Source organism: Peromyscus leucopus, chromosome 8a, assembly GCF_004664715.2.
Source record: "Peromyscus leucopus breed LL Stock chromosome 8a, UCI_PerLeu_2.1, whole genome shotgun sequence".
NCBI lineage: Eukaryota > Metazoa > Chordata > Mammalia > Rodentia > Cricetidae > Peromyscus > Peromyscus leucopus.
The window spans coordinates 42,450,077-42,477,488 of record NC_051085.1 but is presented as its reverse complement, the minus strand read 5'-3'; the positions used below and the strand labels follow the sequence as shown (position 1 = coordinate 42,477,488).

Here is a 27,412-nt window from a genome sequence, read left to right as displayed (position 1 = left end):
CCCCTCGTCAGGCTTGTTCCCCAGTTCATGAATGTCGTGTCTCTGTAGCCTCTTCCACTGTGCCCTGCCCTGGTTAGGTTTGTCTTGTCAACCTGATATAAGCTAGAGTCATTTGGGAAGAGAGAGCTTCAGATTGGGGAATTGCTTCTCTCAGTTTGGGATGTAGGTAAGCCTGTCAGGGGGACTTTCTTAATTAATGATTGACATGGGAGGGCCCAGTCCATTGTAGGTGGTTCTATCTCTGGGCAGATGGTCTTGGGCTGTATAAGAAAGCAGGCTGAGCAGGCAATGGAGAGCAAGTCAGTAAGCAACATTCTCTATGGTCTCTTGTAGCTAGTTTTCCTGCCTTGCCCACAGTCAGGACAAATCTCTCTCACCTGCCAGTCCCACAGCTGCTCAGACCCAACCAAGTAAACACAGAGACTTATATTGCTTACAAACTGTATGGCCATGGCAGGCTTTTTGCTAACTGTTCTTATATCTTAAATTAGTCCATTTCTATAAATCTATACCTTGCCATGTGGCTCGTGGCTTACTGGCATCTTCACATGCGGCTTGTCATGGTGGCGGCTGGCAGTGTCTCTGACTCAGCCTTCCACTTCCCAGAATTCTTCTCCTCTTTGTCCTGCCTATACTTCCTCTTACTAGCCAACCAGTGTTTTATTTACTAACCAATCAGAGCAACACATTTGCCATACAGAACATCCCACAGCACTCTCTGCTTCAGAGCCTGTCTCCAGGTTCCTGCCCTGCTTGAATTCCTGCCCTGACTTCCCTGTTTATGGACTGTGATGGAGGTGTGAACCGAGCAAGCCCTTTCCTTCCGAAGTAGCTTTTGGTCATGGCGTTTATCACAGTAATAGAAAACGAAACCAGGGCAGGCTCCGTCCTGTATCCCCAGTTGTCTGCCACCATCACTCCACCAAGCGGCTCCCACCATGTCCACCAGTCTGCGCCACGTGACCAAACCCAGTGTGTGTTTTCTGTACCTCTCTTCTTCTCTTCCTTTTGCTGCTAGTTCATGTACCTTTGACAGCCCCGCCCCGTCTTGGGTTCTGGGACACCCCTGGTTCTGCTGTTCTCTTTGTTGACTCTCATACATCTACCCACTCCTTTCTGTTTCGGGAGAAACATTGCGCCAATAAAGTTGACCTTGACTCAGAGGGCAGAGCTGGCTACTGGCTGACCAAAATTAGACGTAGAGGTTCTGGAGGTTCAAGGACATATAGAGAGACACAGGAAGTAGTGGGGAAGGACTTAGACAGATGGACAGCCTTTTGGATGGAGGAAGGAGACACAGAGGAGGTCACTGGTCACGTGTCCACCGCTTCTCTGATCAATCAGGTTTTAACCTCATACACGACTCCCGAGTTTTTATTAACAATAGAATAATTTAGATAATCGTTAGACCTTTCTGCTGCTGTTGTCTGTGGCTTTAGCCCTTTTCCTTTTGGGAAAATCTCATTCGCACCCTTAGACTGGATGCGAACTATGACCAGGGCCATGAGTCCTCCAAAGGTGGCAGAGACCCCATCCACTCCTCTGTTTTTCTGTTTACCTCCAAGCACTCCTGGCCTTGTGACAGTGGCCTCTGCCTCTCTCCCTTCACAGCTTTCTCCTCTGCCCAAGTCTCCAGTCTTCCTCCCATCACTTGTGAGGATGCATAGTGAATGCAGGACAATCTGGAACTTAATTGCATCTGCAGAGATCTTTTTCCACGTAAGGCCATATTCATCTGATTCCAGGTAGACGTATCTTTTGAGGAACCAATACTCAATCCACTCTTGGCACAGCACCGATCAAATGTCCCTCAGGGACCCTCTGCCGTAATCCGACATCCTCTGTCCTTGTCACTTATCAAATGGCTTGTCCTAAATCTTGCCTTCTTGGCCCATCTGCTCTCCCTTAGTTCATCCCTGGGGCAGCATCAGAAATGATCTTTCCACAATGTGAAACCGACCACATCACTCTGCCGCTTAAAAAGCGTGTTTCTGAAGAGCTGATCTGCAGCAGACCTCTAATGCTGAATATTTCATGAACTACATAGCAATGGAATCATCCCCCTGCTTTCAACTGCAGAGAATGCACTCAGTATATGGAGTAACGCAATTGAAATGCATTCATCTGAGCCATGTCTATTCATGCACCCCCAGACTCGGATGCTCCAGTTAGTGAATTGCTGTATCAGGGTTCCAGACTCTACCTGGTTTTCTTTAACTCAGTGGTTCTCAACCTTTCTAACGCTGCAACCCTTTAATGCAGTTCCTCCTGTTGTGGTGACCCTTAACCATAAACTTATTTTCGTTGCTACTTTTGTAACTGTAATTTTGCTACTGTTATGAATCGTACTGTAAATATCTGATATGTGACCCCTGCGAAAAGGTTCTTTGACACCCCAAAGGGGTCGCAACCACAGATTGAGAATCACCAACCTAACTGGATACAAGTTAAATATGCATACTTACTTAAAGTGAGTTTGGAGACTCCACAATCCCTCAGAGGGAACAGGCTTCCACATGTTTGCTACTCTCAGCTGGTTCCCTTAGACCCTAGTATGAGAGGATATCCTTATGTTTCTCATACTTCGTCTCAAATGGAGAATTCAGGAGTCTCACTATGCATGAGCTAACACCAGAGCAAGAAGTGGTCAGTCTGGACTCAAGCCCAGTTCACTCTGGATGGTGTGTGCTTTACTAATGTACATTTACAAAGTCAAATCAGAAGGGACAATACTTAAGAAAGATACATCAATGACCCTTACCATTCAGTGCCGTGTGTGCTCAGCAAATACTCTACCAACTGAGCTATATCCCTAGGCCCAGTAAATCATATTTTAAAAAATCCAATTGTTAAGACGATAATTAAGACACAAATCAGAAAGGCCCAAAGTTGGGCTGGTTATATAGTTCACTGGTAAAGCATTTGCCTGGCATATACATACATGAGGCCCTGAGCTTGATATCCAGCTTTGCAAAACTATAAGCAAAACCAAAAACCCCAAACAAGTTTTATCACCAAATTGATTCTTTCTTGTTAGGTTTGCCTAAGACCACTCAGCCAGACTCCTGGCATGGTGCTCCCACCCCTACATCCCACCCCCCACCTCCAGGAAGGATTCTTTGTATGTGCCGTGGCAGCTTGGCTTCTATTCTCCATTTATGTCTCTTGAGATAACAAGTGACAGAAACATAACCCAAGTCTGGCAATAGCATGTATTGGCTCAGGGGCTGAAAAGCTTAGGGAATGGTTTGGTTTAGTCCCTGCTCAAATCCAGGGGCTTAAAGAAATGTCATCAGGGCACGGCCGGCCGCTCTCTCTATTTGTCACATTCCTCTGCTGGCCTCGTTCTCAAGACGTCTCTCACCAGGTGATATCCAGCAAGTGAAGTCTTATTTCTCAGGAACCGGAACCCAGCAGTCGCAGAGACAAAGCGCCTGTCTTTGGTCTCCATGGGGATGGAGTCCAGGCCTTTCCAGGATGGCCAGACCTGTAGGCACTCAAGTCTCTTATATCAAAGGCATCACATTTCCATATAACCTATGATGTCCTCCCCAGTACTTTAAATTTTCAGATCACAACACAGAGCGTGTGAATGCTTTGCAAATAGTTGTTCTATTTGTATTGTTCCAGGAATGGCAGCAAAGTCTGCACATGTCCAGTTCAGCCACAATCATTTCTCAGTCTTTTTGATCCATGGTTGTTTGAATCGGTGCTTGTGAAACCCACCGAGATGAAATGCCCACTCTCTTTCATTCTCCAAGCCCTGCCACCGCCAAACTTTAAAGACTGGTGTAGACTAGCCCAGTTTGGGTGACATTTCTATCCTTAACACAACGCTAGTTACTGCAGATCAAGCTTCTGTTTGGATCCAGTGATGGGTTTGCCCTACCCGAGGCCCTCCAGGGTAAAAATGTGGTTGCTCCAAGGATAACTATGGTATGGTTTCTAGAAAAGGAGGACTGGATGCTGGGCAGGCAGAATATCAATATACCTGAATATGAGTTGACAATAAGCAGAGAAAAAAAAAAAACCAAACAAACAGAAAAGTGTTGTCTGTAATTTTACTGTTTGGTAGTCCAAAGGGATTTGATGAAATTCATAGATGAAAAAAAAGATAATGTGCATATGTGTATATATGTATATACAATTTTATATACACACATTTCTTTTTTCTTTTCACAGAAGAATCAGGTAAGGGCCATCAGGATTTCTAAGTCCTGATTAGACAAGAGTCATAATCACAGATGGAGGCAACCCTAGCCATTGCGTTCTCATCTGCCCTCCTCAAAAGGAGAAACGTGTAAGAATTGTTCCATGTGGTGCATAATTTGCTTTTTGTTGAAGGCACAGCTAGCGAGGTGCTAGTCTATATGGGGTGTGCGTGGGTTTGAGATGAGGCCCTCGCTAGCCTTGAACTTGCACTTCTCCTGCTTTGGCCTCCAGAATGCTGAGGTTACAGGCATGAGCCACCTTACTAGCTTCCCTATGAGATCAGGAGTAGAGTCAGGATTTGCTTGGGATGTATAGGCACCAGCATGCTTTAGGATTGGTGGGGTTCTCGTGCGCCTACACATACCTTCACGAATAGTTGCATCAGGTATCATAGCTGCATCCCCGGAACTCCTGGGGACCCTCTCTTAATAGCTGGAGTCCGTGGCAGGTGGACAGAGCAAACCGTTGCCACTTCTAGGTTTTTTTTTTTTTTCTGCACTAGAAAGTGGCAGCCACTCAACATTGATTTCATGAGTGCAGCTTGTCTGTTTCAAAGTTTAGAAGTGTGTTCTTTGGGGACCGGAGAGATGGCTCAGCAGTTAAGAGCAAGCATTGCTCTTGCAGAGAGGACCCAAGTTCAGTTTCTAGCCACCTCACTTGGGTGGTTTATGGCTGCCTGTGACTTCAGCTCCAGGGGATCTGATTTATAGGTATGATGTGCTGGAACTCTAACCCAAGGCTTCCTGTGTGCAAGGCAGGTACTCTTCCAACTGATCGACATCCCTGGTCTTTCCCTCCATACTTTTTTCTTGAAGATAGTCCATCAATTCTGTCCTTCTCTAGAGAGGGAAGCAGGTGTTTAGAGATCGCCCAGCCTGTTCACCATGGAGAGGTTTCATGAGACATTTTCTCCCACGTTGACTTACAGTTGCTCTCTCTAAAACCTAAGTTTTTTGTTTTTTTTTTTAAAGCAACAATGTGAGTTTTGAGCTATTCCTCCATGCCATGTTTTAGCAGTAGAGCAAGGCTTGCAAGGTCCCTCGGGTGCTTCTGTATGAGTCCAAGGCTCTTCACGGAGATTTCAGATCAGTAACAAGGCAGTCTTCTGGAATGTGTATATGGTTTCAGTATAAACAGTCCCCAAACTCATGTATCAACCTGACAAAGTCTCAACTCAATAATTTGTTTCAAGGAGAAAAAGGAGGAGGGGGGGGGGTCACTTTTTTAGAAAGACTAGCAAACCTGTAAAGCCAAGGTGTGTTTATTCAACTAGTTTAGAATTCAAGTAAAGCGCCATAAGAGCGAGCTAAACTGCAAGTCACCATTGACATGGCACCTTCAAAAGCACCAGGTGTAAAAACAATCTCCTTTGTCTTGGCTGGACCAGGCAGCTAGCCAGCACCTCGTTGCATTGCCTCCTGGGTGTGTCTGCTTATTACCTTTCTTGCTCTGAGACACTGAAATTCAAAGAGATGAGTGAAGGCCTCAGGTCAGACAGAACCCTTCTTTTGGGGGTCAGGGTTGCCTATGGGCACTCTAATTTAATACAGGTAACCATCTAAAGCTCATTCATACGACCCTGTGGATGCAGGTCACTACCCCAGAGTCATTTCTCATTTCAAGAGAAAACAAACTCCCATGTGAATTCTTATCATAGTCTTAGGGATGTCTGTGATGATCCCCATCTCCCATGGTTTTCTCAGACCTCTGAAGTGTAGCTCAACCATCGGTCATGTTTTCCAGAGAACCAAGGATGCAATTTGCTCCTTGATATTTGACTTATGCTAAGGGTCAAGTCAGCACAGGACAGAAGGACCAGCATCATATGTTTGAGTGAAACATCAGAAACAAGTCCAATAAACTGTAGGAGGAAAATTATGGGGTTTATGAGCAAAATCAATGTTTTATAAAACTTTATAGCCCCATATTAAGTAAGTACAATGTTTATTCTCATGAATACAAAACTATATATTAAATGGATATTAAAAAAAAACTATAGGCTGGCCCTGGTGGCATATATGTATAATCCCAGCTACCTAGAAGGCTGAGACAGGAGGATTGCAACTTTAAGGATTGTCTGGGCTACAGAGTAAGTTTAAAGATGGCCTGGCCAACCTAGTGAGATCCTGTCTCAAAACACCACAGTAAAAAGAGCCTTAGCCTGCACTATGTCGAGTCAGCAAACCAGGAAAGGGCCAAAAGCTACACAGAGAAACCCTAAAAACCTTATGATATAATATATGAAATGGGTTCACTTCTCAGGACTACAAAAACCGAACAAACAAAAAAATAAAAACCCAAACCAAATGAAAACTCCTATAGTCTTTCTGCCTATTCATATTAGATGCTGTAACTCTTCAGGTCCTAGCTGCTTTTATTAATCAGCCAGAAACAAGAATGGGCAGATGGTCTAGGCTGATGCCTCAGGGCTGCAGACAAATGCCATTGTCTAGACTGCAGACACTTCTGACCTGGACCATTTCTCTCTCTACTGGTCTCCCTGCCTCTTCGCTCATCTTCCTCTAACCCATCCTTTCCAGGGCCGTGATGGTAATCTTTGCAGAAAAACATTTCTAGAGGTACCAGTGACCCTATCTGACTCTAGGCTGCTTCTCCACCGTGTCCTTTAGGTGTTCTTTTCCCACTGCTGTAACACTGGCTGCTACTTCTCTAAGAATGTATTCCTTTGTTTGTGACAGGGTCTCAGGTAGCCCAGGCTGGCCTGGAACTCACTACGTAGCTAGGGCTGACCCTGAACTCTTAATTCTCCTGACTCCAACTCCCTCCCCACCATGCCTGGTTTGGTTAAGCATGTTAATACCATTTTCAGGTCTGTCTTCGTTACATCCAGATGATAGCTTTTCAAGTTGACTGCATTTTTCAAGACTTAGCACATTGGTTTGGACAATGATATGATCCACTGGAGGTCTGACTCATTCTTCATGGGCATGTAATATCTCAATATGGATGCTTTATTTTATTATTATTATTTTTATCTAATTCTTAGGTGAGTTGCAATGATTTTAGTCAATAGGGGTGGATGCTCCATCGTTTTGTTATATCCTAGCTCAGCCAGGGTTCAATGGTTCTTTTGAGGGCTTACCTCAGTTCTTTGCTGGGAATGACCAGGTAAAGCATGGACATGTCCCCTGTGCCTCTTGTTAACAGCTCTAGTTTTGAATCAAGTTTGGGGAGAAAGAAAAAAAAAAAAGATTGAAACTAGAGAATATATGAAGGTCTATGATCTTCATGGTATGCCTGAGAACTAGCTGATGTCTGCCTCAGGGCCTGGATGCAGGGTGAGTTGTGTCTTGACTGCATGCATGGTAGGAACAGAAGGAGTAAGCATGATCTAGACATGAAGCCCATTTCCTTATATATACCTTCATTCTATTGAAATAATGCAGTGTCTAATCTTGGGAGGAGTGTTTCAGTTTGCTGCGAGCAAAATAATGAAGTCTATGCTGCAGATCTGATGCAGAAAGAGCCGAGGACACGCTGGCTCGCCCTGCCTGTCACCCTTCACCCCTGGAGGGAATGAATTATCTGTTGCCCAGTAGGAAATGAAGCATGGCAGAGATTGGCTGCTCGTTCTGGAGTTTTCTGCCTCAGGCGGGTGGCTTTTCCGACCTGAAAGTCCCCGAGTGGTTTGGTTCTGTTGTTCTTCCTACTGCACAGTCAAGCGACAGCAGAGATTATGGGGTTGGGGGTCTTCCCAGAGCCCCCTTCTCCCTTCTGATTGCTTTCTGCTCATGGGAAAGTCACTGGCTTTCTCAGAGCCTGGCTTCCTGTGTCTCAGAGGAAGCTGTTCATATCTCCGTCACGGGCCCTTTGTGAGTGACATCCTGCTGGTGACACTACACTTAGCAGAAACCCTCGCATGAATGAGACACCAGCAAATGGCAGTTGCTACTGAACCTAGACTCTCAGAGCTCCCGGAACCATGACAGATGTTTCTCATTTTACAGAGGCAACCGCAGGCCAGGACAGTGAGGTGACATACTCCAGGTGGCTGCATTAGCTTGAGTTGAACCCTGTAAACAGAACCAAGGTTACTTAAACCCCAGAAACAACACTGCTAAGCATAGAGAGACAAATTTGCTTCAGACGAGTCAGAAAGTTTGGAGGTGTTGATGATTAATGTGCTTAAAGTTTTTGAGGCTAGGAGTAGTAGTAAACCCCTGAGTCTCAGCACTCTGGGGAGCAGAGGCAAGTGATTCTCTGTGAGTGCAAGGTTAGCCTGGTCTACATAATAGATTCTGGGCCAGCCAGGACTAGAGTGAGATCCTGTTTAGAATAAAACAAAAAAAACAAAACCAAAAAACTGTCTTAGTTAGAGTTTCTATTGCTGTGAAGAGACAGCATGACCACAACAACTCTTAAAAAGGAGAACATTTAATTGGGGCTGGCTTACAGTTCAGAGGGTTAATCCATTATTGTCAGGGCAGGAAGCATGGCAGCGTGCAGGCAGACATGGTGCTGGACGAAGGAGCTGAGGGTTCTACATCTTGATCCGCAGGCAACAGAAGGAGACTTTAGCCACACTGGGTGTAGCGTGAGCACATGAGCTCTCAAAGCCCGCCCCCACAGTGACACACTTCCTCCAACAAGGCCACACCTCCTGATAGTGCCACTCCCTATGGGCCAAGCATTCAAACACACGTGTCTATGGGTGCCATATCCACTCAAACCACCACCAAAACATTTGTTTTGGGGCACAGTCTCATATGCAGCCTCGGCTCACCTCAAACTTACCAGTTTCCTGCCTCTGCCCCCTGAGTGTGTGATTACAGGTGGATGCCACTACACCTGGTTAAAATTTCTTCTTTTCTTTGTGTGTGCACACATGTACAGATCCATGCATACCCGTGAGTGTTTATGCACTTGGAGACCAGCAGCTGACACCAATGTCTTTCTCCATCCTTCTCCACCTTCTTTTTTGAGACAGGCTCTCTCCATGAACCTGGCACTCACCATTCGGCTGGACTAGCTGGCCAGCAAGTCCTCGAGCTCTTCCTCCTCAGTGTCGGCCTCCTCAGTCCTGGGATGACAGACACATGCACACACTGCGCCCCCTACTTTGTATGTGAGCACTGGGGATCAAGGTCAGGTTTTCATGCGTGCACAGTAAGTACTTTACCTACTGAGCCAAGTCCCCAGCCTAGCATTGTCTTTTTTATACGGTGTTGGGGATTGAACTCAGGGTTTTGTGTGTGCTACGCAAGTATTCTGCCAACTGAACCAATCCCTAGCCCACTTTTAAAAATTAAAATAAAATTCAAATACATTTAATTAATTAATTAAATTTTGAGCCAGGCTCTCTGAAATTGGCTACAGCAATCTTTTCTTTTTATTTCTTTTCTTTTCTTTTTCCCCTCCTCCTCCTCTCTCTGAGACAGGGTTTCTCTGTGTAGTCCTGGCGGTCTTGGAACTCTGTAGCCCAGGCTGACCTTGAATTCAGAGATCTGCCTGACTCTGTCTCCTGAGTGCTGGGACTAGAGGTGTGTGCCGCCACCACCACCCAGCTATTTATTTATTTGTATCCTCCATCCTACAGCCTTCCATACCCTGCAAAACAAACAAACAAACAAACAAACAAACAAACAAGAAAAAGAAATGAGATCTGCTAGCTCACAATTGTGATTGGTAGCATCTGGGGAAAGCTTAGAAGGCTTAGTGCCACCCTTGAAGGATGCTCAGGGGAGCCTCAGGGTTCTCCCAGGCCTTTTAGCCCTCTTCCTCAGATCTGTCATTGGAACAGTTAGCAGTTCTTCGTCATTTTTTTTTAAAAGTGACTTCTAAAGCCCAGTCTCCCATTTCAAATAATAGTTTTGTTCTGATAATATTGTAACGATAGTGTGGGGCTGGAGAGATGGCTCAGTGGTTAAGAGGATGCACTGCTTTGACGGAGGACCTGAGCTTGGGTTCCCAGCACCCATGTTGAGTGACTCAAACCATTGCAGCTCCAGGAGATCCAACACCCTCTTCTGCTGGCCTCTTCTGCAGGCACTCATGTGCACACACCCAGCCCCCCCCCCATAATTAGAAGATAAGTAACAGCTTACCTATGAACACTATGTGGGAGGCGCTGTAGGAAGTACACCGTCCTCTTCACACTTACCCTATAATGCATTGATATCACTGGGCAGTGTGGAAGCCAAGGCCTTTCGAGGATAGATGTCTGCTTGTGCTGCACAGACAGGAAGCAGGGGACTGGGTGAGAGTCCAAGTCTAGCCCGTCACTTGATCTGGCCCCATTCTCCCCAAGGAGGCCATTCCTAGCCAGACTACATTAACTTGTCATGACAGCTAAGTGATAAAGGAATTTGAAATTGGAACGGGACTTGGGGTGGAGCTCAGGGGGTGCACACTTACTTGTGTGCACAGAGCCCTGGTTTTGTTTCTTCTTATTCTGATGTTCTGAGGCTGGCTTTAAACTCACTGAGTTCTGATCATCTTGCCTTTAATGTTCAGAGTGCTGCAATTACAGGAATACACCAAACCTGGCTCCCTGATTTTTTTTTTTTTAAATGAGACTTTTTTTTGTTTGCTTTTTGAGTCAGAGTCTTGCCAGCCCAGGCTGATCTCAAATCCCAATCCTCCTGCATCTTCCTCCTGAATGGTATGATTACATACTTGTACCATCAACTCTGCAGCCAATCATATTCTTGGCAATGTATTTCCAATCTTTCCCCTCTGGTTAGCTGAGGCAAGGTTTCCCTACGTAACTGAGGCTGCCTTGAACTCCTGATCTTCCTACCTCCACCTCTCAAATGCTGAGATTAGAAGGGTGCAGCCACTGTACTTGGCTGTATTTTTAATCTTAAAAATCAATAACTTCTGGTGGGGGGGCATGTTTATTCAACAGGCCACAGGTGGAGGCCAAAGGACCACTTGAAGAATTTGGTTCTTTCCTCTGACTGTGAATGAACCCCGGTGAGGTGTTTTGGGCAGGCTCGCTAAAGGGACAGAACAGGTAGTTACTCTATCCACAAGGCAGGTACCTCAGTAGACCCAACCTGGCACTGGAAGCCAGGAAAGTGCCTGGAGAGCTGGTGGTCCCTATTCCTCGGTGAAAGCTTGGAAACCCTGATCCTTTGTCGGGGAAGGAATCAGCAGCAGCAGCAGCGGCAGACACGAATCAACACTGTGGTAGGAGGGATGGCTGCCTGAGCAGGCAACAGGAGAGATTAAAGCCAGTATTACAAAAGGGAGTTTATCTGGGTTGCTACCAGAAGGTGCAACCCACAACCAGGGTCGTCCCCCAACCCCCACCCCCCATCAGTTAAGACAATTGGGACAATTCTTCAGGCGAGGCTTCCTTCTCAAGGGATTCTAATTTGTAGCAAACCGACATTAAAACCAACCGTAACACCCCACTGAGCCATCTCACTGGCCTTATATTTTTAGATTTATAACACATACAAAAATTGATTGTGAAGCTCGATTAAAACCTCAGCTTAATTAGACTGAATCAAATTGATTATAACCCAGTGGTTAGTCCTTTAAAAAATTTTAAAAGGATTTTTCTCTTTCGGTACTAGGGATGGAGCCTGTACCTGGTAGGGACTGTGTGGCAGTTACAGCCTGCTTCTGTGGGTGGGCACAGACTGGGGGCCCTGTGAGCTTGTTGTGCAGCTGGTCCTGCTGTGATATTTTTATATCCCCCCTTTGTTTACTATGTAACCCTGGTAACACACTGTGTAGCATACCCAGGCTTCACACTCCCAGCAATCCCCTTGCCTCAGCCTCCTGAGTGCTGGGATGACATGTCCATGCCACCACACTTGGCTTCCATGTTTTAATAGTTAAGCCTACAAGTCATTTATCCACAGGTGGCTTCTTCCGCTCAGCTTCCCAAGCCTCACTGGAAGCTGCTGTGTTGGTCCTGGTCCAAGCACCTTGAGGGACTTTCCATCTCTTTGAACACAGGTTTACCCCATCCTGGATCCAGTCTATAGTGCTCAGTGGGGTTGAGCATGGCTCAGGAGTCAGAGAGACTATGTTGAGTCCCAGAAGTGTCCCTTGTGGGGTCTTGGGCATGTCCTTGTACCTGTCCAAGCATAGGACAAATGAGCCTTGTATTTATTTCCTTAAATAACAACCACAAAACATCTGGGACAGGTCCTGGCAGATAGTTATCTTTCAGTGTTAACTATTATTAAGAGTCATTAAGGAAATAGCTGCCCATGCACATGGCTCGCTTTCCACTTCATATTAGTATTCACAGGCTCTCCATGCAGGCTTCTCCTGGGGTGCAGTCTCTGGGCATCTGTGGAATTGGGCACCTGTCTCAGTAAGGGACATGTCCTTAGTAGTCTAGTAGCTGCCCAAGGCTTTGCTACTACTTCAGAATCTTTAAAGGCTCAGCCTTTTGTAGCTGGAAGTTTTCTCTGTTCCTGCCTGGCCCCATGGTCCCACGGCCACTTATAAAACAATCATTCAGAGGCTTCATATTCTTTACCAACTGTATGGCCTATGGCAGGCTTCTTGCTAGCTAGCTCTTTCATCTTAAATTAACCCATTTCTGTTAATCCATGCTTTACCATGTGGCTGTGGCGTTACCGGTCTGCTGGCATCTTGCTGTTCCTTGGGTGGCAGCTGGTGTCTCTCTCTGCCTCTGCCTTTCTTCTCTTCTCTCTGTCTTGGATTTCCTGCCTGCCTCTGAGCTGCCTTGCCATAGGCCAAAACAGCTTTATTTATTAGCCAATGGGAGCAACACATATTCACAGCACACAGAAAGACACCCCACAGCAGCCTTTCATATTCGATTGGCCCTTTCGGGTGGATCAATAACACCGGCTAGTCTTGGGCTTTGATTTTCAGGTTGTCTGCTGGTTCTGCTGGGTTAGAATGGGGTTTCTTTTTGTTGGTTAGTTTCGTGTGTTGAGTGGGAACACACTGTGGTGGGCAAAGGTCCTGGGTGAGGCTGGTGATTTGGAGGGCCACGGTATTCTTTTACCTTTAAAACTTGTGTAATCAATGGCTGCTATGAGTTCTCTTTCTTCCTACACCCTCTTTCTTTCTTTCTGACAGGTCTTGCTATGTAACTCAGTTTGGCCTTGGCCTTTCCATTCTCTCTTTTTTCTTTTTCTTCTTTTGGTTTTTGAGACAGGGTTTCTTTGTGTAGCCTCGGCTGTTGTGGAATTAGAACCAGGCTGGCCTTGAACTCAGAGAGTTGCCTGCCTCTGCCTCCAGAGTGCTGGGACTAAAGGAGTGCACTACCACCGCCCTGCTCCTAATTTTACTTTTAATCAAACATCATACATATTTATAGTATACAGTATGACCCTCCATTTTGACGTACAATGACCAGATTAGGCAAATCTAGGCCCTTAGACGATTGTTGTTGTTGTTATTGGGCGTGTAGCTTAGTGGTATAGTACTTGCCTAGCACATATGAAGCCCTGGGTTCAGTCACCAATTCTGTAAAACTAGAAAACAAAACAGAAAAACAAGTCACACGCTCCATCCTTTGGGTTCGGGATATTCACAGTGCTCTGTACTGGTAAGCTGAAACACAAAGCCAACGTGCGCCAGAGCCCGAGCCGGGGCGGCCATTCCTCCTGAGAACCTCTGTGCTGCTCTGTAGTCATTGCAGCCAATCCGGGCTGGGCAGCTGAGATCTCTCCTACAGCGTGCACTTGCTTTTTGTCAAGAGGCCCTGTCTGTCACTTCTGCCTCTGAGAGTTCAGAATTGTCAGAAACCAGAACCCTCTGCCAACCGCTCTCTCCCCGCACATGCTTGGTTCCGGGGCCTGCGTCTACACCCCCTTGCTCTGCCCGTGGGTCCCTCTCTCCAGCAGACCACTTCCACTCGCTGCTGCTGCTTCCAGCTCGGTCCCAGCTCAGCACTCCCTCCAAGGCCGGCCTCCCGTCATCCCTGGCTCCCGGCCTCCCTAATTATTTAGCACTTAAGTGGATTTTTCTGTCCATCTGTAGTTTGCTGCGGATGATTCCTTTCCTGTCACTTCTGTTTATACATATTTACAGTCACTTCAATTATCTGTTCGAAGGATGAGCTAGGTAGCATGAATAATTGAAAAATAATTTCTTTTCGGCTTTGGAATGATCTCTGCACTCACATTTTGAGGTTGGAGGGTACTTGATATTCTGGGAATTCAAATTTTCGAGGTCCTAAAGGCCCCATCTGACACTCGGCAGGAGGGGTAGTTATGTAGAACGCCGTTCCCCTGGTCCCTGTAAACTCCTCTGGCTCTGAACTCCATGCTGAAATTGGAAAGCATTTGTCTAGTTGGCTTGTCCTGAACTCAGGAGAGCCTGCATGTTCTTTCACTGAGTCTGTCTCTGCTCTTTGTCTGGTACACATTGTCTCTATCAGGGCGGGAGGCTCATCAGGAGGCTGACTTAGAGGAGCATTATCAGGACTCATGCAATTACCGAGGAAGAAAAATTCCTTAATTGTAAGACTTTGCCAAACACACATTCATTAAATGGCTCTGCTCTGAAGCATACTGGCAAATAGAATCAGTCTGATGGTTTTGAGAAATTGCCTCTTCGCCGTCTTTATAGCAAAGCACGTAAGCAGCATGATGTATGAGTGAAGTTATTAACTGGCTTTGAACTCTTGGGGTCCTTTTGCATAAACACAGATGCCCACACAGGGCTGCATAAACACATGACATTCATGTGGATCTGCTGGGCAGAGGTCTGCAGTCCTGACCGCGCCATGAGAAATATTTAAGTTGAGCTGATTTGTTACATAAACACCGTAGCCTCAGGGAAAGACACAGCATCACATTGCTCTCCTCAGAGCTGGATTGTCCCAAAACACAGAGACGGGCGCGGGCCATTTCTGGAACCAACCTGCCTTTTGTCTCATCTTAATCATGAGATGAATCTGTGACAATGGATCTGAATGTTTGGCTCTTTAAAGTCGTTCAAGAGGCCCAGCTAGATGGTTTTGGGAAGCCTAACCATAGAGCGTGATTTTTATGAATGTGAACTCAAAGCCTGGAGGGAACCCCCTGGCTGGTAGGTGAAAAGCCTTGCCTACAGATCCAGCCTCGTTTGACCAGCTCCTGATACCCCTACTCCCCTTCATGGCTTCTAGAGCCATTTCTGGGGAACCCTTCCTCAGTTCTCTCTCTCTCTCTCTCTCTCTCTCTCTCTCTCTCTCTCTCTCTCATCTTCCAAGCTGTGCTGATGTCTTGTCTGAGTGGGTACTCCGCTCTTGGTGGCTTGTTAGACAAGGTTCAGGGATGGCGGCAGCGCCCGATGACCTCATCTCTCCATTGCTGTCAAATGAACCTTCCCTAAGAGGTCACATAAATAAACTCGGAGCTGGTGGTGGCCTGCCCGGGAAGGCAGGGACAGGAGAATCTCACGTCACAGGCCAGCCTGGTCTACATAGTGAATTCACATCTACACAGGGAGACCCTATGCCAAAAACATGGCAAAGAATGGAGCTTGGGGGGCTGGAGAGCCAGAGGAAGAAAGGCGGTGGGGGAGGCAGCTGAGTGGCTTGGCTCTGAGGGGGGGGGGAGGGATTGACAGGGCTGGACAAGGGACATTTGTCAGAGGGGTGGCGCTGGGCCAGAGATTGCTGCCATCAATGATCATTCAGCCTTTCAAGGAGTATTTATTTAGACCTCCTGTGTGTTTAGCATTGTGCTGGCTCAGTGATGCTACAAAAGTGGAGGTCAGGTTAATTCTTAATCCTTAGCTTGGAGAATAATCATCTAGTAAGTGTGTTAAAATACAGATCCTAAGGAGCAACCCCAGAACCAGATGGATTACAAAAAAAAAAAAAAAAAAGACAACCCCCCCCAAAACAAAACAACAACAAAACCCAAAAAAGTAAAAAATAAGAGGAAAGCTTCACTTTTTTTTTGACAGTATCATGTAGCCCAGGCTAGCCTCAAACTTGCTGTGTAGCTGAAGGTGACCTTCCTATTTCTGCCTCCTGAGAGCTGGTTTTGTGTGGATGGAGCCAGGGCATCCTGCATGGTTGGCAGGCATGCTACTAGCCAAGCTACATCCCCAGCAAAAGTTTCACTTTTAGCAAGGATCTCAGGTATTCTAATGAAGATAATCTTAAGACCAGCTTTTCTAAAACAACAATTGTAAAGCTTGTGTATAAGCAAAAAATGAGCTCAAATGCTTCAAGGGAAGGGTCTACTTTTTTTTTTGGTTTTTCGAGACAGGGTTTCTCTGTGTAGCTTTGCGCCTCTCCTGGGACTCACTTGGTAGTCCAGGCTGGCCTCGAACTCACAGAGATCCACCTGGCTCTGCCTCCCGAGTGCTGGGATTAAAGGCGTGCACCGCCACCGCCCGGCGGGAAGGGTCTACTGTTAATTGCCCAGAGAGATGATCTGTGTTTTACTTAACACCCATATGGGGCAAATTTAGCTTGAATGTATGGGCCTGATAATTAGAGCTGCGTCATGGAGCAGACCACTAGAGTACCCATAGCCTTGGACTCAGCAAAGCAATGCTAGCTTTGGAAGCTGCACCCTGGACCTGGGGAGCTGCCTACCTAGGGCTTACATAGCACAGAGGAAAGAGGACATGAAGACCCAGCTCACAAAGCTGAGATCAGGAAGATAATGTAGCAAAGCATTTGATGTTGTGTTCATCTTGAAGGCTCAACTGTGGTCTTGTTTACACGAGTGACATCTTTTCTGTATCCTTTTCTTTCTTCTGTTTCAGGAAGCAAGTCCCCAACTAAGTCGTTAAGGAAGGCTCAGCCACTGTCATCACGAATGGTCCCTTGGAAAATCCATCTCTGCGTCTGTTTTACATGAATGTCCTTTATTCAGAACACAGAGTGACCACAAACAGGTGACAAGAGGTGGGGAATCTGGCCCTTCAGGAACAGGGACAGTTTAGATTACTCTGATTCTTCTGCAGTATCCCATGATGGTGGCCCAGGCCTGTGGACATTAACCCGCTTTTAGGAAATTGGTGAGTTAGGGACATTTGGCTTAGCTCTTGAATGAGACTCTGAACTGTTTTCCTACATAGAAGATTGGATTAGTAACCTCTTGTGACTATATTCCTGACAAAGGGACCTAATGAAAAGGGGATTTATATTTGGCTTATGCTTTAAAAGCATGTGTATATTTGGCCATATGATGAGGGGACTCCTTAAACAGCAGCTCACAGTCACTGCTCTCGGAGTGTGTTCCATGGAGAACCTACCACCACACAGGTTTGAGTACTGAGGAGACAGGGTAAGTGTGAATGTGGAGCGGTGGACTCCCCAAGAAAGAGCAGAGACCAGGAAGGCCACCTTCGAATCGCTAGGCCAAATCACACTTGGGAGAGGCACTCTGAGTGGGATGTCCAGTTTGCAAACAGTGTTTTGGAACAAGCTAAATTGTGCATAAAGACACATTGTGGGCCAAGCAGGGTCACTGGGGTGGGCACCGTAAGGGCACACTGGAAGGATCCTGTGCCTCGGGTGATTTAGGATATTTATGGTGACAGTTTTACTTATATTGCTTAGAAGTACAACGACGTATTGTCTGTTTCTGAATCCTCGGTTTTGTTTTAAGTTTTACATAATTTTATATTATTGCAAGGGGGAAAAAGAGACAAAAAAGGGTCAAAAAGTAGGGAACAGGGCATAGAACGTTCTCCCTTTGCACTCCGCTGGGCCAAAGGAAAAACCTTTGCCGATCACCTGACCTTTAAGAGGCACTCTCCTAGCCCTGTGGGCCCAGAGAGTTGAATGGTCATTGAGATTCATTCATGGTGGAAGAAATTTGTAAGCTTGTATTAGGTAAGCGACTTCCCTGGGACCTGAAAGTCACTGTGCATAGATTGCGTACCTTGTTCCCAGGGACCTGCTGACCTTCCATAGTCAGAAGCTCTTAGCTGCCCAGACATTCCTCTCTGATGTGATCGCTTTCTTGTCATTCCTAGTACCAAACGTACCTGCAGTTTCCTCCACAAATCTCCCAGGTGACATCCCACAAAGATCCACGCGGACCGTGACATCCGGAGCGCGGCTTTACGCCGCACTGAACACAACTGGGTCGGGTGGTGTTCTAGAAACATGTTTATTGTCAGTTCAAAGACAAATAAAGAGACAGCTTAGCAGTAGAGGCTGTGCAAGCTGAGGAGGCCTGGCATCCCATCCCAACACAGGGGGAAAAGGAGGATCAAAAAAAAAAAGACAAAAGAGGAAACTCCAGAGAGGAGAACCTCAGCTTTTAGTTCACACTCTCGTAATCCCCCAGTGCCCGTAAAATAAACACTCCACAGCCTGAGCAGCAGACATGGTGTGAACTCTGTAGGCACCCAGAGGAGCTCTGGAGCTGCTTCCAGTGGTGGCGGAGGTCCTTCTGCTGAACACGGCTTGGCTGGGAACGGAATTCATCTCGCAGGAGGAAGCAGTCTTTGGCCTGTCTCTCGGTTTCTCCAGCCATTGCATAACAAGCGGATTTCAAAACTCACTTTCTTCTCCAACTGCAGCAAAGAGGCTAAGAGCCTGAAAAATAGGAGGAGAAAACTGTCTCAGAGCTAAATCGCCTCCGTCCTCCGGTGTCCAACTCTTGCTTGTGCCATTGTTTTTAAAGAAAACCCAAGAGCGGAGAAATGGCTCCATTCATAAGCCAAGGCTGGGACTCCTGGGTGGGATGTTTCCCGTGCGAGAAGTGAGAATCAGGGCAGAGACAGGCGGATCCCTGGAGCTCCCAGCCCAGCCAGCCTTAGCGGACTTCAGCCCAGCAGGAGACTGTCAAAACTGCTCTAGCGCCGGAAGAATGAGACCCAGAGTTGTCTTCTAGCCTCCACGGAAGTGCATGTATAGTTGCACATATAAGTGTACCCCTAATAAACATGAACCCCACACATATACACAGGGAGAATCAGATGTAGCGCCCCATAACCACGAGTTAGTGCTCTACCACAAGGTGACCCCTGAACTTCCCAAGACATTCCAGAATTTCCATGACTTGCAGATTTTGGATCTGTATAATATGTAGGGTCCTGGGACTGTTACAGGCTTTGGAGTAACAATCTGGTTGTCTTGGATTTCTGTTCCTGTTTAATACGGACAGCAAGTTCTAAAAATGCACTTGGGAGAAGACAGGAGTAAACAGACCCCGGACTTTTCAACCATTTGTTGCTTCCTCTCAAAAACTGTTATGATTTTTGGCAGGTCTTAAATTCTCTAACATTTTAAAAATTTATTCATTTATTTTTGATAGGGTTTCATCTAACCCAGGCTGACCCTGAAAGTTGATATGTAGTCTAGGCCTACCTCCCAATCTTCCGGCCTCCACCTCTCAAGCTGTGGGATTACAGACACGGACCACATGCCCAGCTCTTTGCAGTCTTTTAGAAAGAGAAAGTGATCAGACTACATTGGAAAAACAATAACTAAGCAAAACATCTAAGTCCCAGAAGAAAACATGTTCCCACTCCAGGAAAAATGTAAATGCCAGTGTGCAGCCTTTCATCTGAGTTTATACACGGAGGGATTTATTTGCGGGCCAATAGAGTTCATTCTGTTGAAATCGGGTAGATTTGCCTCCCACAGATAACTGAGCAGTCTGGAGACAGGGGAGATGTCCGGGCAGTTTAAAGACTGAAGGCAGTGATGGAGAGAAAGACAGAACTTCAAATACCCCCCAACATCAGAGTCTAAGTCAGGGGAGTAAACAGAAACCAGAAACATGGCAAGTATAACAAAACACGAATGAAAAGAAAATATGTCACGTGAAGAGGGCTGCCTAGTAAAGGTCCTGCCTGGCTCTTTATTCAAAGACACAGCAGCCTCACTGTAGTGGTCAGTGAGTCCTGGGGGGAACGGCATTGCTGGACCTGGCTTACCCCGGAGGGGTGGCTCTGTGGGCTGGAGATGCCCTGAGTGTGCTAAGAATTTCCTGGTTGCTGAGGCGAGAAGTGGAAAACTGGTCAGCGAGCCCTATGGTCTTGTATATAGAGAAGAGTCTGTGATGCACTTTTTTTTTCCTCCTTTTTCTTTTTTGTGAGACATGGGATCAATGTGTAGCCCAAGCCTGAACTTGCAACCTTCCTGCCATCCCAGGATTTGGATTACAGGCATGTACCACAACATTTGACATGTAAGGAAAGCTGAAGGATTGGCAAAAAACATGCCAAGTCGAACTGAAGAGGTGGGGGCCTGAGGTGGAAATGTAAAAATCAATTATTTACTCTAAAGGGAGGAACAACCTTGGAAGTTTATCCACGGGGAACCTAGTGTAATAGGTGAATATATGAAATACTCCCTGCTCCCTGATGCTGGAGATGGACTCTGGGGCCTTGCTCATGCTAGGCAAGTGTTCTACCATTGATCTACATCCCCTGTTCAAAATATATATGAAATACTCTATTTCAGTAAGTGTATTGTGCCCCCATAGTTCCCTTTAAGGGGAATTAAGAGGGTCGCAGTTGGTACCTAAGCTAGATAAGGAGGACTTAGTCGTAGCAGTCATTAGATGCCAGAAAGGATTGAATATCCAGGGCTGCTATTATCCTTGCTTGGATCCCTGTCTGGAAGAGAGGAAAGAATAAGTGTGTGCTTACTGTAGTGGTGGAGCAAAAGATAAAATTTCAAAACCCAAATCATGGGGCTGAGATGCTACCCCGGGGAGCCCCTTTGATGTGGGAGTTCAGGTTGCCCAGGTCTGTCCATGGAAAGGCAAGTATGTGGTCACCTGACTTGAGGTCTTGGACATTTTTTGCCCTCAATTAGGGAAGAAACGAGCTGGGGGGGCATTCTTTCTTTGGGTGCAACTCTAGAAAAGAAACTTCTGGCAAAACACTGGAGTTTACAGTGGGACTAGAGTGGATCCCAGTGGGTACTGAAAATTGTACAGCAGAGCCGGGCGGTGGTGGTGCACGCCTTTAATCCCAGCACTCGGGAGGCAGAGCTAGGTGGATCTCTGTGAGTTTGAGGCCAGCCTGGTCTACAGAGTGAGATCAAGGACAGGTACCAAAACTACACAGGGAAACCCTGTCTCGAAAACCCAAAAAGTACAGCAGATTGGAGGCAGGGCACTTGGGTTTTTCAGGAAGTCTGCTAGACCTTATTGTGTGGAGCATTTGTAGGTTTAGAAATATGATAAAGGCTGGGAATGAGAACCCAGAAGATGAGAGAGGAGCACAACACCCTTATCCCCTGTAACACAAACACCTCGAAGCACAGGATGGATTTCACGAGGCCCCAACTTATTTGAAAGATTTCTATTCAGTGACATCCAGAAGAATGAGTCACGCCTCATGCAAACAACAGCAAAAGAATTAATTACAGGGAAGTCTTGTAACAAAAGGGCTGAGCTCAAGTCCTGGTGACTCCTTGGAGCTCACGTTCACATCCAGTCTCACGACGACGTTTCCTGGAGGGAAAGAGAGGGAGGCAGGAAAGGCGAGAAGGGAGCGGAAGGACAGTCATCAGCTCCCCGTCTTCCCGGTGGGGCACAGGTGCAAGTTCCCACCGTATTCCTTGAAGGATGGTGACCGCGCTGCCGCAGCGGGTGTAACACGATCTGTGGCGATAAAGTCTGACGACCAAGTCAGTGTATTCGAGATGCTGGAGCCGTGTCCAGGAGGAAACGTCTTCTATTTATGCATTTCAAGGGCTAACAGACCTCTGGGTATTGACAGAAGTGGTCCTGGACGGCCACGCGGGAGAGGCCCGGGAAACAGGAAAAATGTTTACAGGAGCCGCACACAGGAGCCGCGGAGAGGGAACGGTTATTTGTAAAGAGCTTTTATCTGGGGACACCAGATCCCTCGTCAATTGTTCCAGCAGGGTCAAATGATGGGTTTTGAACTACTGCCCAGCCAGCCTAGAAGGGTATTTAGTCATTTCCCAAGACAGCAGCCTTGGAGAGATGAGAAGCAATGCCATTCAGGCAGAGGGTGAGGTGAGAGACAGTCCCACCTTGCCGCTGTCCTATTACACGCCCTATTTTGATAAACTTCGAGCTTTGAGCTGAATATCCAAGTACTTACCTTTGGTTATCTTAAAAAGAACCCAAATGTATTCACCGGCTGATAGCATCTTTTGGAACGGGCCTAAGCTCATGTAGGGGAATGGGGTATGAGGGCTGCGTCACACTGTGAGCTGGCTAATCTGGCCTGGAGCTTGGCTTCTGTCGCCATTGGCTGGGCAGTGTGTTGACCTCTCTGGGTCTGTGTGGTCACAGCCTTGACATGTAACTGAATCTCTCCGTGCTAGCTGACTGGTATGGCAAAACGACACATGCTCGCTATAATGACTAGAGTGCTAGGCAGCGGGGATGCAGATTACCCTCAGACACACCTCTCCGTGACCACACACAGAGGACCGATCTTCCTGAAGCCTCTAAGGTATACTAGGACAACACCTGCTGCAGGTGCTGGAACCATGAGTGCAAGGTGCTGAGCACAGTACCTGGCATGCCAGAAGATCATTACCACAGGCCCCTGCTCCATTTTAATCATATATTTTAAGATTCAGTGTATGTGTGTGAGTGTGTCCCCATCCCAGTCTGTCCATAAAAGGGTGGCAGGTTTCCCTGGAGCTAGGGTTACAAGTAGTTGTGAGCCCCTCTAATATAGGTGTTGGGACCCAAACTTGGGTTCTCTGAAGAGCAGCGAGTGCTCTTAAGTGTTGAGCCATATTGCTAGCTCCCTATGTGTTAGTTTTAGATGGGGTCTTGTTCAGCCCAGCGTGATCACTATGTAGTCAAGGTAACCCTGAAATCCTGATCCTCCTGCCTCTACCTCCAGAGTGCTGGGATTAACAGCTTGAGCCCATTCCTGGATTGCCTCATCTTCAGATAAAAGCTGAAGGGATGCTTACCAGGGAACATATAGGTTAAGTCACAAATGTATTTAGGTATATGCATTGGAACAGACAAGGGCACATCCTTGGCATGACCTCAGTCTTAATGGCAATAATGAGGGTAGCATTGGGCTCATATGACCTACTTGGAGAACAAATGAAAACGGACCAAAAGTCTGGGGAAAATACTATTCATTAGAGACCAGAGATTCGTGCACGCTTGTTATGGAGACAAATGACAGAGATGTACCACATAGGATTCTCGACACAAAAAGAAATTAGTTAGGGCAAGGTTCAACTTTCGGTTAAAAAGGAATGATGCTGTTATTTTCCCAAGACCTAGCTGGGGACTTCAACACACGGCACAACACAACAGAGGACCGAAATAGCACTGTTATCCAAGGTCACGTCCCTGGGTTCCTTTGTTCAATGGCTCATCTGATGCCATTCTTGGGGTTTTCTTTTCCGAGGATGATGAAGATGAAACGCATGGCTGTGGCTGCAAGTTACAACAGCCCCTGCTTCTCAGCAGCAAACACACACAGGCAGCGAAACACCACTCCTAGCATGAAAACAGCCATTTCACCTGACAGTTCACGATGAGTCCATTTCAGGGGCTCCTTACCTTTCTTATCAGAGTTCAGATCATAACTGTTCAGTTAAAAAAAAAATCTTCTAGGAAGAAAACCAAACAAGGAACCTCTCCAAACTCAAAACACCAAAGGGGGCTTGGGATAGTATGGCTTAATTAGTAAAGTGCTTTGCACACATGAGGTCTGAGTTCGATCCCCAGAACCTGCACATGAAAATTTCCAGGTCTAGTGGTGTGTGTTTGTAATCCCAGGGCTGGAGAGGTGGAGACAGAAGGAATTCCAGGCTCTCTGGCCACGAAGTCTGGCTTCCTTTGCAGGCCGCAGGTCCATGGGAGACCCTACTTAAAATGAACGACAGCAGCAGAACTCTGGATAGCTCCTAAGCATGATCTGAGGCTGTCCTTTCATTCCCACACCTGAGCTCACCCCCAAACATCAGCTCCCCAAAACCCCATAAAACTGTTTTAGCTATTAGTGCTGAAACCAAAGGAAATGGGATTTTTGCATCCTGCTTAGGGTCCCAACTCAGAGGTGTTGAAGGGTATTCAGGTTAAACAAGACCACCCAAAGGCCCAGAACACAGTGTGATGCCAAGAAGGAGGGGTTCTGAGCTAAGGAAGAGAGTTGAGAAAAAGTTTAAGGGAAGACTGGACCTTGGGAATATGGTGAGGACACATTGACGTATGGATGTAAAGGAAGACCCAAAACCTTTACAACTTCTGCTTGGGAGTTCCAGGCAGGAACATGGGAAAAGTGGTCATTTTCTTTATACGGGCGGGCAAGCCAGAAGCCAGCAGGTATTGCATTAACACCATGGGATGGACAGGAATAAGGCCCACACCCCCCAGCTCTGAGTGACCTAAAAAGCATAAATTAAAGCCATATTTTCTCAAACTGAGTGACCAGAATCCAGAAAGGTTTCTCTCAATAGACCTGTTGTCTACCTGTATGTAGTTTTCCAGGGGCAGAAGAGCCCAACCATAGTCAAAAGTTGAATTGCGTTGCCCCAAAGGTATGTGGGAACCCTGCCCCTGGGCACCTGTGACAGGGACTCCATGACTGCCTTTGGAAGCAGGGCATTTGGAGAGTAATCAAGTTAAGATGATATCTTTATCTGAGCCTGAATCGAATTGCCTGGGGTTCTCAGTGGAAGAGGACAAAGTGCTAGGAATGGTGTTGGATACTTATAAGCCTAGCACTTGGGTGGGTGAAGCAGGAGGATCATGAGTTCAAGGCCAGCCTGGGCTAGTTAGTGAGTTCTCATCTCAAAACAAAACAAAAATAACCAAAAAATCTGAAGACAACCAACATCAACACACACTAAAAAAGAAAAAGGAGAAAAAGAGAAGACCCCAGAAGGGCAGAAGCACAGAGGGAGAAGGAAGAGAAAACTGAAGAGGCAGAGATGGTGGGCACACGATACGTGGTGGTGAATACGCCATGGCCTCTCTCAGAGGGAGCAGGACACCCGCTCAACTGATACTCTGACCCTGAACTTCCAGTCTGTAGGACAGACAGCAGGACACAGCTCTGTTCTAACCAACGCGTCCATGGCACTTTGTTATGGCAGCCCTGGGAAGTAAACCCAAGGCTTCTTTAACACAACTGTAACTCTGTACCGATATGTGTGGTAGGTAAGTCTTAAATGACGCCTGACACTAGCCTTTGTCACGACAAGAAGCACTTCAATTAAGTCCATAATGGGAGAATGTACGATCTAACGGCTACTGGACTCAAGTCCAGGTACACGGGGGAGCATGTCCACTTTGGGGAGGGGACCCAAGTCACAGGCAGCTATTAGGCCTAAACTTGGAGCGACCTAGGAATCAACTGACTTATTTGATCACACCTAAAAATAAACACGAGGAAAACAACACAAGAAAGCATGTGAGTTGACAACAAGACCCAAATCACAGCTGCCCACCTGGCTCAGGTCCTGAGCGAGTGCCGTTCCATCAGAACAAGCCTTTAACTTGCTCTGTTTCTGTGTCAAGGTCTATATCGTAAAAGCAGGGCCGGGTGGGTAGTCCTGGCATCGTGCTCATCTGGAAGAGAAGACAAAACATCGCTCGTGACAAAGTCCACCGAGTGATTAATCACGGCACAGTTTACTTGAAGACAGAAACCAACCATACAATTCACGACAGCCCCATATCGCATTAGGTTATGGACACAGGCAGCCCTGTTGGTTTGCTGTCCCCCCTGCCCCCCAGCCTTCACTCTGCAAGGAAACCAACCAAATACAGAAAGCACACGTCACCTCCACGGAAATGTAGCCCATTCACCCTCCCTTGTGGTCCCCCATAGGATGCAGTAACCACCAGTGACTTCCAAAGCTTCTCTTCTGAGTCAGATTTGCATACAGAACCCGAGACCAGCCCCTCTGGCTGGGGTTGGCATTGCCTCCTCCTCCCCAAGCACGGCGAAGAAGCAAAAAGCCCGTGGGTGCCGTGCAAACCCCTCCCTCAGATACCTGGCATCTGGCTTCCCTTCCAACATGAACTCCTGTGTTGAGTGACGCTTTGCACTGGGTAGAGAGCTGAGCTCGTTACCCATTTTTTTTTCTCTTAGTAACCCCCACGAGAGGCATCTCTACTATTTCCATGGCACATGGGGAAGGGCAGTGAGATCCAGAGAGGGGGAAGTTACATGTCCAAGGTTGCATGGGTAATAGGCACCGCACAACCTTTGGACTTGGCTTGTGATGTTATACGTTCGTATCACTGCCCTGGAACGACACTGTGTATTTTACAGATGACAGACAGCTTTATCCAGCTTCCAGCACCTTGCTTTCTCCTCACTTGATTGATTTTGGTGGGGTGGGGGTGAGGAGTGCTGTGGCCTGTTTTTTTTTTTTTTTCCCCAAATACGATCTCACATAGCTCAGGGTGACCTTGAACTCCTGACCTTCCTGTGACTTATCTCCCAAGTCCTCAGATCACAGGCAGGGGCCACCCTGTCTGGTAAGATGAGAGGATATTAAGTTCCAAAGGTAAGTGCTGGTGGGCATGGCTAGCTCGGGGCAGAGCCTGGCTCTTCACGGCTTTGGTGAGTGGAGACCTTCAGCACTGTCACCTTGTCCCCTGCCGCAGAAGGCCCTGGTGTACCAAGAGAGCAGGCAGGTACCCCGCTAACACACTGTTCCAGGATGAGAGGATTCGGGATTTCCTGCTGGGCTATAACAGGCACACGCCTTCCAACTGCATCCATGCATGCATCCTTGCATGCATCCATGCATCCATCCGGCAGAGGTGAGATCTGGTTTCGGGCTCTTTTGAGGCCATCTAGCCTGTCCCTGTCCCCAGCACTCTTCATCACTGTCTCCACACAGTGATGGGTCGGCACTCACTCTCCTGCTTCCTCCCATCCCTCCTCAGTTCTTTGCAGACAACCACATAAGGTGAAATGCAGTTCTCAGCCCCCTGCTGCCCTCTCTCACACCCGACCTTCTGTGTAGGGACTCTTTCTCACTCAGCCAGGGCCGCAGAGCAGCAGCGCCCTAGGAGCCTGGCGGAAATGCAAAGCCATAGACCTGCTGGGTGGGTGCCTGGGACCACAGCAAGTCCCCAGGGGACACAGACACATACCGTGACTTGGAAACTGTGTCTCACATGGTGCCCACAGTCCCTCTTTGTTTCCTATCAGCTCATAAGAGGTTAACATCTCAGTGCTATCTCCTGTTTCTGTGCTGCCCAGCCAACTCCCCCCCCCCAAACCTCACTGACCACCCCCTGCCCTGCTGGCCCTGGAGTGTGGTAGTGGGGAGACTGAGGCAGAGCAAGGAGAAGGCACACCAGTGTGGTGCTAGCTGGTCCGGGACACCGTTGCTACCTACATAGGA

General features: G+C 47.2%; 1 protein-coding gene across 1 annotated transcript in view; it reads right to left on the bottom strand.

Annotated features, from left to right (window-relative positions):
* Positions 1-18,220: 18,220 nt before the first annotated feature.
* Mthfd1l (methylenetetrahydrofolate dehydrogenase (NADP+ dependent) 1 like) overlaps positions 18,221-27,412 on the bottom strand; it is a 188,095-nt gene continuing 178,903 nt past the window's right edge. Inside the window, exons 27-28 of the mRNA XM_028858204.2 lie at positions 25,496-25,616; positions 18,221-18,670 (exon numbers count right to left, since the gene is read on the bottom strand). Of these exons, the coding sequence (XP_028714037.1) occupies positions 25,527-25,616 (90 nt within the window). The 3' untranslated portion in view covers positions 18,221-18,670; positions 25,496-25,526. The remainder of the gene's footprint in view (positions 18,671-25,495; positions 25,617-27,412) is intronic.